Raw genomic sequence first — 17,684 nt, forward strand, 5'->3', positions numbered from 1 at the left:
TTATACACTGTCACCCCAGTATTATTACCCCTCTGTATGGAATGCCACCCCAGTAATATTACCCCTCTGTATGGACTGCCACCCCAGTATTATTACCCCTCTGTATGGACTGCCACCCCAGTATTATTACCCCTCTGTACAGACTGCCACCCCAGTATTATTACCCCTCTGTATGGACTGCCACCCCAGTATTATTACCCCTCTGTATGGACTGCCACCCCAGTATTATTACCCCTCTGTATGGACTGCCACCCAGTATTATTACCCCTCTGTATGGACTGCCACCCCAGTATTATTACCCCTCTGTACGGACTGCCACCCCAGTATTATTACCCTTTGTATGGACTGCCACCCCAGTATTATTACCCCTCTGTACGGACTGCCACCCCAGTATTATTACCCCTCTGTATGGACTGCCACCCCAGTAATATTACCCCTCTGTATGGACTGCCACCCCAGTATTATTACCCCTCTGTACGGACTGCCACCCCAGTATTATTACCCCTCTGTATGGACTGCCACCCCAGTATTATTACCCCTCTGTACGGACTGCCACCCCAGTATTATTACCCCTCTGTATGGACTGCCACCCCAGTAATATTACCCCTCTGTATGGACTGCCACCCCAGTAATATTACCCCTCTGTATGGACTGCCACCCCAGTATTATTACCCCTCTGTATGGACTGCCACCCCAGTATTATTACCCCTCTGTATGGACTGCCACCCCAGTAATATTACCCCTCTGTATGGACTGCCACCCCAGTATTATTACCCCTCTGTACGGACTGCCACCCCAGTATTATTACCCCTCTGTACAGACTGCCACCCCAGTATTATTACCCTTTGTATGGACTGCCACCCCAGTATTATTACCCCTCTGTATGGACTGCCACCCCAGTATTATTACCCCCCTCTGTATGGACTGCCACCCCAGTATTATTACCCCTCTGTACGGACTGCCACCCCAGTATTATTACCCCTCTGTACGGACTGCCACCCCAGTATTATTACCCTTTGTATGGACTGCCACCCCAGTATTATTACCCCTCTGTATGGACTGCCACCCCAGTATTATTACCCCTCTGTATGGACTGCCACCCCAGTATTATTACCCCTCTGTATGGACTGCCACCCCAGTATTATTGCCCCTCTGTATGGACTGCCACCCCAGTATTATTACCCCTCTGTACAGACTGCCACCCCAGTATTATTGCCCCTCTGTATGGACTGCCACCCCAGTATTATTACCCCTCTGTATGGACTGCCACCCCAGTATTATTACCCCTCTGTACGGACTGCCACCCCAGTATTATTACCCCTCTGTACGGACTGCCACCCCAGTATTATTACCCCTCTGTATGGACTGCCACCCCAGTATTATTACCCCTCTGTATGGACTGCCACCCCAGTATTATTGCCCCTCTGTATGGACTGCCACCCCAGTATTATTACCCCTCTGTATGGACTGCCACCCCAGTATTATTACCCCTCTGTATGGACTGCCACCCCAGTATTATTACCCCTCTGTATGGACTGCCACCCCAGTATTATTACCCCTCTGTACAGACTGCTACCCCAGTATTATTGCCCCTCTGTATGGACTGCCACCCCAGTATTATTACCCCTCTGTATGGACTGCCACCCCAGTATTATTACCCCTCTGTATGGACTGCCACCCCAGTATTATTACCCCTCTGTACGGACTGCCACCCCAGTATTATTACCCTTTGTATGGACTGCCACCCCAGTATTATTACCCCTCTGTATGGACTGCCACCCCAGTATTATTACCCCTCTGTTTGGACTGCCAGCCCAGTATTATTACCCCTCTGCATGGACTGCCACCCCAGTATTATTACCCCTCTGTATGGACTGCCACCCCAGTATTATTGCCCCTCTGTATGGACTGCCACCCCAGTATTATTACCCCTCTGTATGGACTGCCACCCCAGTATTATTACCCCTCTGTATGGACTGCCACCCCAGTATTATTACCCCTCTGTATGGACTGCCACCCCAGTATTATTACCCCTCTGTATGGACTGCCACCCCAGTATTATTACCCCTCTGTATGGACTGCCACCCCAGTATTATTACCCCTCTGTATGGACTGCCACCCCAGTATTATTACCCCTCTGTATGGACTGCCACCCCAGTATTATTTCCCCTCTGTATGGACTGCTACCACAGTATTATTACCCTTTGTATGGACTGCCACCCCAGTATTATTACCCTTTGTATGGACTGCCACCCCAGTATTATTACCCTTTGTATGGACTGCCACCCCAGTAGTATTACCCTTTGTATGGACTGCCACCCCAGTATTATTACCCTTTGTATGGACTGCCACCCTAGTATTATTACCCTTTGTATGGACTGCCACCCCAGTATTATTACCCTTTGTATGGACTGCCACCCCAGTATTATTACCCTTTGTATGGACTGCCACCCCAGTATTATTACCCTTTGTATGGACTGCCACCCCAGTAGTATTACCCTTTGTATGGCCGGCACTCCTTGCCATCTTCTGGCGGTGGAAGGGCTGATTTCCTCTACATCCTATTTTGTCTTGTACCTTCTAATAGAAGTCCATTTTGGGCTGTTACAGAGAGCAATAAAAAGCATTTCCCCTGAAAATACGACATGGAATCCCCAGTGAAGAAAAGTCTCTGGCTGTCAAACATGGTTCTGGGCTATCTCCTATTTCAGCTCCTGGAGGAAGCTATAATGGCCGCCCTCCTGGTTGTCACCCAGCTTTCCCAGATACAGAAATAACAAGTAATTGCTGAGGATGTCTTATAAATGAGGAGATGATTATACATATATACATTGTATATACACCATACAGTCACAGTCCTGTATTGCGGTATGACACATTGTGGCGGTATGAATGTCCTATGTACAGCCATCACATATATTCCGCATTCACCATCTCTATATTCCCCTTCTCCATCTCACATATAACCTTCTCCGGGTTTGGCTTGTGATGTAGCCCCACTAATAGCTTGTACAGGAAGGCCCCGGTCAGGCCGCCCACCATAGGGGCCACAATCGGCACCCAGCACCAGTAATTCCCGGCCCTGAAAGAAAGGACAAGCATTATATTACAGTGTTCATCTGATCAGCCTGGACAGGGTTAAACATTTCCCCTAGTTGTATCAATGTTTATATCCTGACCCTTAAAACAAGGCCTTAAGGGGGTTGATTTATGGAACTTTCCTATAGTAAGATTCTGTGTTGCCCATAGCAACCAATCACAGCTCAGCTTTCAAAAATGAGTTGTAGTAAAATGAAAGTTGAGCTATGATTGGTTGCTACGGGCAACAAATAGAATCTTACTATATGACAGTATGATATATCTCTCCCATAGACTTATCTCCAGGATACCCCTTTAAATCCCTGGTTTAATAATCCAGTCATATTTAAAGTGTAAATGTCACATTTCAGAAATCAATAAGTATCAATAGTACAAGAGATTTTAAGAAGATCATTTTAGAAGAGTTTCATCCTGTATTCAAAAAGCTGTTTGGTAGCAAAACTCCCCCCCCCCCCCCCCCCACACACACACACTTTAGAAGAAGCAGCTTTTCTGTGTTCATTATGCTCTATGGAGGGGGGAGGGGGAGAGGGGGCGAGTAAGCACAGAGAGGAGAAAAGGCAGCACTGCACAACACGTCATCCTACAATCTAATCTAATCAACTTCCCAGACCAGCACTAAGCAGTCTGACCTGTGAATCCAGTGTTTTATGTGCCCAACCTCAAAACTGTACAGCTGTTTCTCTCCTCTTCCTGCCCACTCATCCCCCTCAGCCCCTCCCACCACCATAGGTTATAATGGACTTAGCAAACAGTCTTCACTTTGTCCCTCTGTAATGTAGACAACTTTGCATGATAATGAGCAGATAGGAAGTGTGTGTGTGTGTGTGTGGGGGGGGGGGGGGTATGGAAAACAACTTTTTGAGTACAGAAAGAGACTTTTTTGCCTAATAAAAACTACTACAGAGTTTCTTAAAATCACGTGTACTATTAATTTCTGCAAAAAAATATATATATATATATCACACTTTAATAGAGAATGTATCAATTTAGTTAGCAATTTATTTTTCCACTCCTGGCTCGGAGATTCCGATGGCACAGTCCATTTTTCAAAACGCCGCCTCGTGACGTGGGCCGGTCACTGAGAGGAGGGGATATCTTTACACGGGGGCGCTGGGCCCGCCTCCAGTGCATAGAGAGGGCTGGTGCACATGTTGAAACTGGCGCCTAGTGCAGCGTTTTGAAAAATGGCTCTTACCACTGGGATTTCTTTGCCAGCGCCAACCAGGTAGTAAAACAAAAAATCACTACCTGAACTGCTACATTCACTTTAAAGAGACTTTTTCAGCAGGTTTATGGTGTCCTCTCAGAGTAGCATAAACTAGTGTCAGAGAAGCTGAACAGAATGATGTATCACTTACATTGTTCTGTGCAGCTAATCCAGAGATATCTTCCTGAATAACATGGACAATAAGTAGTCCTCTCCATTATGTGCATGAGCTCAGTAGTCCTGGATACTCATGAGAAGCAGAAAAAACTCCACCCACCAGCTGCTGATTGGCAGTTATCTATCCATGCTGCGTATAGGCAGTCACCTGTCAATCGGCAGCTGGAGGGCGGGGGAGGGGAGTGACATGAATCCTATTCTCCTGCATATTAGGAGAACGGCTGGACAGAATGATGTAAGTAATACAACGATCTGTGCAGTGTTTCTGTCACTAGTTTATGTCCTCTAGGCAGAATATACTTAGTGACAGATTCCCTTTAAGTTAATATTGGCAAACATGGAATAAAAGCTCTTAACTGCTCCAATGATATCCCAATAGACTAGAGGTAACTCAGTACCAGGTGCAGAGACTTAGACCACCTACGCATGAATGACCTGACAGGACCTTTTCATGAATGTTTTTCCTTCCAGTTTCCCGAGGTTGCAGGGATATCTCTCTGCATACTACGCCTCTCCTATCAGACACTACTTATCTCAGGCTGATTTCATGGAGGACTTTGTTAGATGTGATCACAGCGCCTTAAAGTAAATCCATGTCAACCCTTCTCTAGTAAATGGAAACACAATATTTTGCTGGCACGGCCTAATCATACGTGTGAGATAACACAGGCGTAACCACAGATTCATGGAACACCACACATCATGCAGGCACCGGGACTCGGTGTGTCAGCTGTGTAATATCTGTCATCGTGTGGACCCAGGTAATTGTTATTAACTGCCCAATAAACACAATGCAAAGTCATGATTTACTAAGAGGAACCTGCGCCAGGTAGTGTTATCACCGTACTGGCTATGCTACTATATTGTTATGAATTGTTCTATCATTTTTATTATTTTTTTATTTTTTTATGGTTAAAGGTTCAGGCTTGAAAAAACATGGCTGCTTTCTTCCAGAGGCAGTCCCATTGAAGTGAATGGAACTGAATTGTAATACAACACACAACTTGATGGCAGGGATGGTGCTGTTTTTGCAAGAAAGTATCTGTTTTTTTTTCTAATCCTGGATAACCCCTTTAAGGAAATTTGTTGTAGTACAAAGCATAAGGGGGAGGAGTAGACACACTCTTGGAAGGTGTTTCCCAAGTGGTGTAAGATGATAAGGAGCCAATTGATCAGGAGATTGAGGCTATTAAAAAAGGTAAGACTGGAGAGCATGAAGGCTTATTCCTGGCATGCAGTGGCGTAACTACCAGGGTCGCAGCGGTCACCGCTGCGACCCGGCCCGCCACAAGGGGGGGGCCGCGGGGCCCGCAGGGCCCCCCCTCATCAATCACTCTTGTGACCGCAAGCAACATTGTGTTGCTTGCGGTCACAAGAGGCCGTCTCCGTCTTCCCCGCATCATGCGCTGCTGCCGGGGGTGTCGCGTCCTATCCCCGGCAGCGTGCGCATCATAGAGCTCCCTGTGTGCCTGTTACCTCCCGCACAGGGAGCGCACATTAGAGACGCTCCCTGTGCTGGAGGTCCCAGCACAGGGAACTCTATGGCCTTATTCACACGTCCTGTAAATTACGGATCCGTAATTACGGATCCGAGTTAGTGCACATTGATGTCCATTGTCCTATTCACACTATCAGTAGCAGAAATGGATGAAAATCAATCCTGAAAAAAAAAAGGACATGTCCTAGTACGGACCCGGTGCGGACCCTGATTTATTTACGGATGCTCTCATTGACATCAATTGTCTACGGATTGTTTGCGGATTGTAACATGTTTGGCATCCGTATTTCCGTAAAAAAATATGGATAACTCATGCTCCTATTTGCACAGCAGTTTATAGAAGTGCTGGGATCTGTAGTTCTCCGGATCTCTGTTGCTGCACATCGTGTGCCGATTGTAGCAGAATCCTACTTACAGTATGGTGTGCCGATTGTAGCAGAATCCTAGGCAGTGTTGGTGATTATATAATCAGAGAGCTGGGATCTGTAGTACTCCACAAGGTGAAGACCAGGGTGCCTGCTCTAAGATCTGGGGAGAGATAGTTGGAAAAAACACTGCCGGTGGCACCTCTCACCCTCTCAATGATGACACAGTTCCAGGAACGATCTTCTTGATAGTGAGCTGCACCTCCCTAACTTTTGTAACTTCTGCCATAAACTACTCCACTGTATTGCCACATTGTGTAGGAAAAGATGCAGAGATTTGCTACTTACACAGCCCTATGGCTCTGTGATGCGATCTCCTTCTTGTCCTGTGCCCATCTCTCTCTTTCTTCCATTCATTCACTGCTCAGTAACTCTTAATTGATTCATTCATACTTTTCCTAACCACATTGTAAACACCAATTTATTATGCTAATTGGTAATGATGAGTGACAGCTGGGCTACAAACGTACAATAGCTGTCCTGTCAGTGTAGACAACTATGGCAGGGCAGCATTAAGGCCTTATTCACACGTTCCGTAATTTACGGATCCGTATTTCCGGATCCGAGTTAGTGCACATTGAAGTCTATTGGGCTATTCACACGATCAGTAGCAGAAATGGATGAAAATCAATCCGTAAAAAAAAAAGGACATGTCCTAGTGCGGACCGGGTGCGGACCCATTTTTTTTTGCGGATCCTCTCATTGAAATCAATTGGTTACGGATTGTTTACGGATTGTAACATGTTGGCATCCGTATTTCCGCAAAAAAATCCGGATGAAGTGCATTGAAAAGCATTGAGTGCATTGAGTAGTAAAAAAATGGAATTACGGAAATACGGATGGAATACGGATGGAATACGGATGGAATACGGATGTCCAATCCGCAATTTCTCACGGGTTGTTTCAGGACCAGAAAAAAATACTGAACGTGTGCATAAGGCCTAACATTAAAGACTGAACCCCATAGAAAACCATTAGGACAGATAGAGTAGCCCAGCTGTCACTAATCATTACCAATTAGCACAATAAATTGGTGTTTACAATGTGGTTAGGAAAAGTATGAATGAATCAATTAAGAGTTACTGAGCAGTGAAGGAATGGCAGAGAGAGAGAGATCGGCACAGGACAAGAAGGAGATCGCAGCAGAGAGCCATAGGGCTGTGTAAGTAGCAAATCTCTGCATCTTTTCCTACACACGCTGTAGCTCTCTGTGCTGTGATATCGGCGATTTCCACAGGGATTCACAAGCAGCATGCATATTAGATACCTCTCACCCTTCTGAAGTCTGGTCCAGCAACGGATGGAATACGGATGGAATACGGATGGAATACGGATGGAATACGGATGTCCAATCCGCAATTTCTCACGGGTTGTTTCAGGACCAGAAAAAAATACTGAACGTGTGCATAGGGCCTATGATGCGCACGCTACCGGGGATAGGACGCGACACCCCCGGCAGCAGCGCATGATCCGGGGCAGACGGAGGCTGAAGAAGAAGATCGCCGGGGGAGCGCATTGTTAGGTGAGTTGTGTGTATTTTTTATTTGTTTTCATAAAGGAAATAGGGGGATATCTATAGGAGGGAGGGGGAGAGGGGGACATTTATAAAGGGGGGGGGGAGGTGGCCATCTATAAAGGGGGACAAGAGAGGGGACCATCTATAAGGGGGGGAGGGGGCCATCTAAAGGGGGGGAGCGGACCATCTAAAGGGGGGGAGGGGACCATCTATAAGGGGGGGAAGAGGGGGATCATCTATAAGGGGGGGGGAAAGGGGGGACCATCTATAAGGGGGGGAGAGGGGAACCATCTATAAGGGGGGGAGAGGGGGGACCATCTATAAGGGGGGGGAGAGGGGGACCATCTATAAGGGGGGGGGAGAGGGGACCATCTATAAGGGGGGGGAGAGGGGACCATCTATAAGGGGGGGGGAGAGGGGGACCATCTATAAGGGGGGGGGAGAGGAGACCATCTATAAGGGGGGGAAGAGGGGGATCATCTATAAGGGGGGGGGGAGAGGGGACCATCTATAATGGGGGAAGAAGGGGACCATCTATAAGGAGGGGGGAGAGTGGGCCATCTATAAGGAGGGGGCCATCTATAAGGAGGGGGCCATCTATAAGGGGGGGAAGGGCCATCTATAGCAGAGGGGGCCATCTATAAGGAGGGGGCCATCTATAAGGAGGGGGCCATCTATAAGGAGGGGGCCATCTATAAGGGGGGGAAGGGCCATCTATAGCAGAGGGGGCCATCTATAAGGAGGGGGCCATCTATAAGGGGGGGAAGTGCCATCTATAGCAGAGGGGGGCATCTATAGGAGAGGGGGCTATCTATAGGGGGCCAATATATATAAAGGGGGGAAGGGGCCATCTATAAGGGGGGCATCTATAAGGGGGAGAGGGGGCAATCTATAAGGGGGGCAACATAGGGGGAGAGGGGCCATCTATAAGGGGGTATACACAGAGGAGGACCATCTATAAGGAGGCCACATATAGGGCATAAACTATAAGGGGGTCACATAGAGTCAGGCTACCCACTAAATGAGGGTGTAAAGGGGCCAATACAGATGTGCAGTGTGTAGAGAGATGAGGATGGTGTCAGTGTGAGGAGCCTAATATGTCTGTCTGGCAGATTCTGTGGATTCGTGGCTCGGAGAAGTTCATGATGGCCCAGGACGGATGGAGAAGAAGATGAAAAGGGAAGAACTCCGATCAGAGAAGACGTCCCCTGTAAGTCACCGGATATAACTGCACTGTAATGTATATGGTGTATAGAGCCTGTGTGGAGCTGCGTCCACCTCTATATGACTGGATGCGGTGATACGTGTACAGTGGATGTTATTCAGTAGCAGCGGTGGTGTTAGTATGTGGTGGTGTTAGTAGCAGCGTTGGTGTTAGTCAGTATGTGGCGGTGTTAGTCAGTAGCAGCGGTGGTGTTAGTCTGTATGTGGCGGTGTTAGTCAGTAGCAGCGGTGGTGTTAGTCTGTATGTGGTGGAATTATTTGTTACTTGTTATCTGGTACTGTGTTTTATTGGTCTTAGTATACAGGATTTGGTCAGTAACAATATGACGGTAATATGTATGGTGATAATATTTCTCTTCCTATCTTCCTTATATGCTGGTGTTATTGGTAATATCTGTCTCGGTGTATATATATATATATATATATATATAATGACCTTTCGCACCAGGGCCCAGGAGTCATTAGCTACGCCCCTGCTGGCATGGCTTGGTGTTAAAGTAGTCATATGTTCTTATGGAATGTAAAGAGAAGGACAAGCGTCAGACAGTGTGTGAGGGGAAGCTTGTGCAAGGACCTCATGGCTTATCTGGGAATTGCAAGGTTAGGCCTAGAGAAATTACAGCTGTCGCCTCTTGTCGCCATCAAGAGTGAATTGCAGTTCATATGGACGCCTGATTTTGTGAGTTACCATTGGGAACCGGCCAGTGTAACTTCATCACCACTGGATAGAGAACCCACATAACTAGTGCCAGACTTATACCACTACTTTATGGGTTATCCCTTCTTTACTGCCTTTCATGTTAAGAACTATACCAAGAGAATGCGCCTCTATTTTACTTGAAGAAGACCCATTGCATTAATCTTTAACTCCCAAAGTCTTGAATACAGTGCACTACAATACCATGGACACCCCAAGTGCCACCATGCCACAACAGGGTGTACCACATTCTGTGGACCTGCGCATATCAGTTGCAGAAAATCTGCATCTGATAGAGTGTGAACATCATCTAAATGAACAAAAGGCTACAGCTCAGATTTTACCTGAATACTTCCATTCCCCATCCAGCAGCTGCAGTGAAGAGACGTGGCCCCAAATCCCTGGCAGGGTTGATGGCATATCCAGAATTCATCCCCATAGACATCCCGATAACTGTAACCAGGAGACCGACAACCACAGCTTGTGTCCCATTCAGAGCGCTATTGTTCTTCTTATCATGTATAGCTAGGATACATAACAACAGGGCTCCCGTGCCAATCACCTGCAATGGGTACAGTGGTCAGGTCAGGCAGTGCAATGCATTAGTGCAGTCTTTCAGCAGCGAACCTAATTACTTAATGGGTTATTCACTCACCTGATCTAGAAAGCCCCCACCTATAGATAGATATGGTTGCGGGTAGGTGGCAAATATACTGGCTGTTTCCAAAGGACCCGTCACAGTCAAGTTTCCTTTGCAGTAAGTATGCAAAGCCTCTGTCAGAGAAAGAATTGTATTCTGGTAAATTACTGGTCTGAGACACCACATTCATAAGTATCAGTCATAAGTACTGCTCCCTATATACAAGAATATAACTACTATAATACTGCTCCTATATACAAGAATATAACTACTATAGTACTGCTCCTATATACAAGAATATAACTATTATAATACTGCTCCTATATACAAGAATATAACTACTATAATACTGCTCCCTATATACAAGAATATAACTACTATAATACTGATCCTATATACAAGAATATAACTACTATAATACTGCTCCTATATACAGGAATATAACTACTATAATACTGTCCCCTATATACAAGAATATAACTACTATAATACTGCCTCCTATATACAGGAATATAACTACTATAATACTGCTCCTATATACAAGAATATAACTACTATAATACTGTCCCCTATATACAAGAATATAACTACTATAATACTGCCTCCTATATACAAGAATATAACTACTATAATACTGCCTCCTATATACAAGAATATAACTACTATAATACGGCCTCCTATATACCAGAATATAACTACTATAATACTGCTCCTATATACAAGAATATAACTTCTATAATACTGCTCCTATATACAAGTATATAACTACTATAATACTGCTCCTATATACAAGAATATAACTACTATAATACGGCCTCCTATATACCAGAATATAACTACTATAATACTGCTCCTATATACAAGAATATAACTACTATAATACTGCTCCTATATACAAGAATATAACTACTATAATACTGCTCCTATATACAAGAATATAACTACTATAATACTGCTCCTATATACAAGAATATAACTACTATAATACTGCTCCTATATACAAGAATATAACTACTATAGTACTGCTCCTATATACAGGAATATAACTGCTATAATACTGCCCCATATACACAAGAATATAACTACTATAATACTGCTCCTATATACAAGAATATAACTACTATAATACTGCTCCTATAAACAAGAATATAACTACTATAATACTGCTCCTATATACAAGAATATAACTACTATAATACTCCCTCCTTATACAGGAATATAACTACTATAATACTGCTCCTATATACAAGAATATAACTACTATAATACTGCTCCTATATACAAGAATATAACTACTATAATACTGCTCCTATATACAAGAATATAACTGCTATAATACTGCTCCTATATACAAGAATATAACTACTATAATACTGCTCTTATATACAAGAATATAACTACTATAATACTGCTCCTATATACAAGAATATAACTACTATAATACTGCCCCTATATACAAGAATATAACTACTATAATACTGCTCCTATATACAAGAATATAACTACTATAATACTGCTCCTATATACAAGAATATAACTACTATAATACTGCTATATACAAGAATATAACTTCTATAATACTGCTCCTATATTCAAGAATATAACTACTATAATACTGCTCCTATATACAAGAATATAACTACTATAATACTGCTCCTATATACATGAATACAACTACTATAATACTGCTCCTATATACAAGAATATAACTACTATAATACTGCCCCCTATATACAAGAATATGCATCTATCAATCCTTTCAGCAGCACATACAGTATTATTAGTTTGTATTCTCAAGAATTACCTGGTTCTACCTTATGTTGGTAATATTCATGCTTTAAATCTTAACAAGGTTTATTACCATAGTATAGAAAGTATATAATCACAGCCGCCAGGAACGCTCCAGCGATTTGAGAAATCATGTAAATTGGTAGTTTTTTCCAAGAAAGTTTTCCCAGGACGCAGTTAGTCAGTGACACGGCACAGTTCATGTGGGCTCCTGAAATAGACAATATATATATTTATTAGGTAACTCCTTGTGTGGCCCCTTAAGAATATGATGCTATGATATCATATATGATATATGTACATATATGATATGTATCTATATAGTTTATTCCTGGAACAGCTTGTCAGACAGTGATATTACAGTGCTGTAGGAAGAGGTTCTCCCGGTGCCCCTATGACAACACTTCCTGTGTCCATGCCATCCCAGCAAAATGATGATTATATTAGTGAGCCCCTGACAGCTCACTATTTCTCATTCTCCCCATTGCAAGGGATGGGATCAGTACTGAGCTGTTTGCCAAGAGTACACATTAGTGATGAGCGAAAACTGTTCGATCGAATAGTGAGGTATTCGAATATTCGATATTCATACGAATATCCCGCGAATCTTCCAAAAATATTCGATAAACGGTCAAATCCCCCAGCTTCCGGTTTCACCCTCCAAATGGTCAAATAGATGTTTTTCACTAATCGAATACTTGTTCCCATAGACTTTAATGGGATCGAATATTCGATTGAATATTCTCGGGATATGCATACGAATATCGAATATTCGAATATCTCAATATTCGCTCATCACTAGTACACATACATGAACTTCCTTTCCTTACCTAACTGACCAATGACAGCACAGCATATAATCCTCTTTACTATACCGTGACACAGTGCACTGGACTGAACAGGTTGGCATTTGCTAGGTTGAATATTTACACAGTATAAGGCCATGGCGTAAGAGACTGGCCGTTCCGGCCGGGTCACGGAGCGGCTGATCTCTGAAAAGATCCTCCAGCCGGTACTGCAGTACTGGCCGGATGATCTTTCGGCCCGCAGAGTTCTGATGCGGGCGCATCCTTGCACGCTTGCATCAGAACTCCCCACTGCATGTTATGAAGCTTGCTGCCGCAGACGCCCGCTTCGTAGTATGCCCTGACATTGTTTTCTACGCCCGCTATTCACTGAAGAGCGGACGCAGAAAACTGACATGTCAGTTTTTTGCGGCGCTGCTAGGGGTCCCGGCCGGAGCGTATACTATGTGTATACGTTCGGGCCGGGATCCCATAGACACCCGGCCAGCGTATTTTCTAATATTAACTACGGCCGTTGTTGCAATCGGCAACAACAGCCGTAGAAATATGAAAAATACGCTGTGTTAACATAGCCTAAGGGTAGCTTCACACGTACCGTATCGCTGCGTATTTAACGCTGCGTATTTATCGCTGCGTTTTTATCGCTGCATGTTTGGTGCTATTTTTACATGCGCGTTTTGATTTTCACATGAAAATCATGTGAAAATCAAAACTCGCATGTAAAAATCGCACCAATCACGCAGCGATAAAAACGCAGCGATAAATACGCAGCGATACGGTACGTGTGAAGGCACCCTAATACTAGATGTTACATGGAAGATGAAGGGGTTATTGATGCACTGGGTTTGCAAGGTGCTATTCTAGAGGGAAAAGCAGCAGAAGGACCACAGAAAGGTAAGGGTTGCACTAAAACTAGCTGATTCTAGAGGGGAGAGGGGGAGAATATACTGCAGCACTGTGGACATGCAGCAAAAGTTACAAGAAGGAACAGCTGTGCAGAACGTGGGGTGAGCGATGCAAAGAAAGCCTTGATTTACCTATGAGGAACAGTGTGGATCAGGAACAGGTGCACAGCTCAGGGTCTCTTAGGCTCTCCCCTCTTTCTCCTGCACATAGAATATGGTAATCCCCCTTACACACACACTTCCTGTGTTTTGTCCTGATCTATCTGTTACAAGAGACAGATTTCCCTTACCTACAGTCAGTGGACAGCAAATGGCAGAGGTGTGTTTCTGGGCAATGGCGTAGCTACCATGAAGGCAGGGAAGGCAGTTGCTATGGGGCCCCGCCTTGCCCGTCTCCCCTGTCTTCAAGGTAGCTACACTACTGATAATAAAGCACCCTGCCAGAGATGCAGGAGGGAGCGTCTGCAATCCCCTCTGTAACACCTCCGCACCTCCCCCTGACACAGGCTCAGAGCGTCCTGCACCAGTGTCCCCCTCTCCACAAGTGGAACAGTCCCGGGACGTTCCGCTAAGCCCCGCCCCCAGTGCCCACCATCCCACTCGCTCATGGCAGAATGCACAGGGCCTGGGGAGGAGACACAGCAGGAGGATGGTAACTATCAATGCCAGCTGGAAGTCACCAGCTTCCCTGGCATCCTGTATAATGGGGGTCACTCAGCTTCCCTGGCATCCTGTATAATGGGGTCACTCAGCTTCCCTGGCATCCTGTATAATGGGGTCACTCAGCTTCCCTGGCATCCTGTATTATGGGGTCACTCAGCTTCCCTGGCATCCTGTATAATGGGGGTCACTCAGCTTCCCTGGCATCCTGTATAATGGGGGTCACTCAGGCTCAGCTTCCCTGGCATCCTGTATAATGGGGGTCACTCAGCTTCCCTGACATCCTGTATAATTGGGTCACTCAGCTTCCCTGGCATCCTGTATAAAGGGGGTCACTCAGCTTCCCTGGCATCCTGTATAATGTGGGTCACTCAGGCTCAGCCTCCCTGGCATCCTGTATAATGGGAGTCCCTCAGGCTCAGCTTCCCTGGCATCCTGTATAATGGGGGTCACTCAGCTTCCCTGGCATCCTGTATAATGGGGGTCACTCAGCTTCCCTGGCATCCTGTATAATGGGGGTCACTCAGCTTCCCAGCATCCTGTATAATGGGGGTCACTCAGCTTCCCTGGCATCCTGTATAATGGGGGTCACTCAGCTTCCCTGCATCCTGTATAATGGGGGTCACTCAGGCTCAGCTTCCCTGGCATCCTGTATAATGGGGGTCACTCAGGCTCAGCCTCCCAGGCATCCTGTATAATGGGGGTCACTCAGCTTCCCTGCATCCTGTATAATGGGGGTCACTCAGGCTCAGCTTCCCTGGCATCCTGTATAATGGGAGTCACTCAGGCTCAGCCTCCCTGGCATCCTGTATAATGGGAGTCACTCAGGCTCAGCTTCCCTGGCATCCTGTATAATGGGGGTCACTCAGCTTCCCTGGCATCCTGTATAATTGGGTCACTCAGCTTCCCTGGCATCCTGTATAATGGGGGTCACTCAGCTTCCCTGGCATCCTGTATAATGTGGGTCACTCAGGCTCAGCCTCCCTGGCATCCTGTATAATGGGAGTCCCTCAGGCTCAGCTTCCCTGGCATCCTGTATAATGGGGGTCACTCAGCTTCCCTGGCATCCTGTATAATGGGGGTCACTCAGCTTCCCTGGCATCCTGTATAATGGGGGTCACTCAGCTTCCCAGCATCCTGTATAATGGGGGTCACTCAGCTTCCCTGGCATCCTGTATAATGGGGGTCACTCAGCTTCCCTGCATCCTGTATAATGGGGGTCACTCAGGCTCAGCTTCCCTGGCATCCTGTATAATGGGGGTCACTCAGGCTCAGCCTCCCTGGCATCCTGTATAATGGGGGTCACTCAGCTTCCCTGCATCCTGTATAATGGGGGTCACTCAGGCTCAGCTTCCCTGGCATCCTGTATAATGGGAGTCACTCAGGCTCAGCCTCCCTGGCATCCTGTATAATGGGAGTCACTCAGGCTCAGCTTCCCTGGCATCCTGTATAATGGGGGTCACTCAGCTTCCCTGGCATCCTGTATAATGGGGGTCACTCAGGCTCAGCCTCCCTGGCATCCTGTATAATGGGAGTCACTCAGGCTCAGCTTCCCTGGCATCCTGTATAATGGGGGTCACTTAGGCTCAGCTTCCCTGGCATCCTGTATAATGGGGGTCACTCAGGCTCAGCTTCCCTGGCATCCTGTATAATGGGAGTCACTCAGGCTCAGCTTCCCTGGCATCCTGTATAATGGGGGTCACTCAGGCTCAGCCTCCCTGGCATCCTGTATAATGGGAGTCACTCAGGCTCAGCTTCCCTGGCATCCTGTATAATGGGGGTCACACAGGCTCAGCTTCCCTGGCATCCTGTATAATGGGTGTCACTCAGGCTCAGCTTCCCTGGCATCCTGTATAATGGGGGTCACTCAGGCTCAGCTTCCCTGGCATCCTGTATAATGGGAGTCACTCAGGCTCAGCTTCCCTGGCATCCTGTATAATGGGGGTCACTCAGGCTCAGCTTCCCTGGCATCCTGTATAATGGGGGTCACTCAGGCTCAGCTTCCCTGGCATCCTGTATAATGGGGGTCACTCAGGCTCAGCTTCCCTGGCATCCTGTATAATGGGGGTCACTCAGGCTCAGCTTCCCTGGCATCCTGTATAATGGGGTCACACAGCTTCCCTGGCATCCTGTATAATTGGGTCACCCAGCTTCCCAGCATCCTGTATAATGGGGGTCACACAGCTTCCCTGGCATCCTGTATAATGGGGTCACTCAGCTTCCCTGCATCCTTTATAATGGGGTCACCAGCTTCCCTAGCATCCTGTATAATGGGGTCACTCAGCTTTCCTGGCATTCTGTATAATGGGGTCACTCAGCCTCCCTGGCATCCTGTATAATGGGGTTACCCAGCTTCCCTGGCATCCTATATAATGGGGTCACCAGCTTTCCTGGAATCCTGTATAATGGGGTCACTCAGCCTCCCTAGCATCCTGTATAATGGGGTCACTCAGCTTCCATGCATCCTGAATAATGGGGTCACTCAGCCTCCCTGGCATCCTGTATAATGGGGTCACTCAGCCTCCCTGGCATCCTGTATAATGGGGTCACTCAGCTTCCATGCATCCTGAATAATGGGGTCACTCAGCCTCCCTAGCATCCTGTATAATGAGGTCACTCAGCCTCCCTGGCATCCTGTATAATGAGGTCACTCAGCCTCCCTGGCATCCTGTATAATGGGGTTACCCAGCTTCCCTGGCATCCTGTATAATGGGGTCACTCAGCTTCCATGCATCCTGAATAATGGGGTCACTCAGCCTCCCTAGCATCCTGTATAATGAGGTCACTCAGCCTCCCTGGCATCCTGTATAATGGGGTTACCCAGCTTCCCTGGCATCCTATATAATGGGATCACCAGCTTTCCTGGCATCCTGTATAATGGGGTCACTCAGCCTCCCTAGCATCCAGTATAATGGTGGTCACTCAGCCTCCCTGGCATCCTGTATAATGGGGTCATCCCGCTTCCCTAGCATCCTGGATAATAGTCAGTATAATGGAGGTCACCCCCCTGGACTCAGAGCTGCCCCAACCAGCAGGGAC

At 46.4% G+C, this 17,684-nt stretch overlaps 1 protein-coding gene across 1 annotated transcript in view; it reads right to left on the reverse strand.

Annotated features, from left to right (window-relative positions):
- Positions 1-2,499: 2,499 nt before the first annotated feature.
- The window catches only part of LOC138787514 (aquaporin-7-like), a 28,798-nt gene continuing 13,613 nt past the window's right edge, over positions 2,500-17,684 (reverse strand). The window contains exons 3-6 of the mRNA XM_069964849.1: positions 12,348-12,485; positions 10,502-10,620; positions 10,191-10,408; positions 2,500-3,082 (exon numbers count right to left, since the gene is read on the reverse strand). Coding sequence (XP_069820950.1) covers positions 2,911-3,082; positions 10,191-10,408; positions 10,502-10,620; positions 12,348-12,485 — 647 coding nt within the window. The 3' untranslated portion in view covers positions 2,500-2,910. The remainder of the gene's footprint in view (positions 3,083-10,190; positions 10,409-10,501; positions 10,621-12,347; positions 12,486-17,684) is intronic.

Source organism: Dendropsophus ebraccatus, chromosome 3 (genome assembly GCF_027789765.1).
Source record: "Dendropsophus ebraccatus isolate aDenEbr1 chromosome 3, aDenEbr1.pat, whole genome shotgun sequence".
In the NCBI taxonomy this organism is placed as follows: domain Eukaryota; kingdom Metazoa; phylum Chordata; class Amphibia; order Anura; family Hylidae; genus Dendropsophus; species Dendropsophus ebraccatus.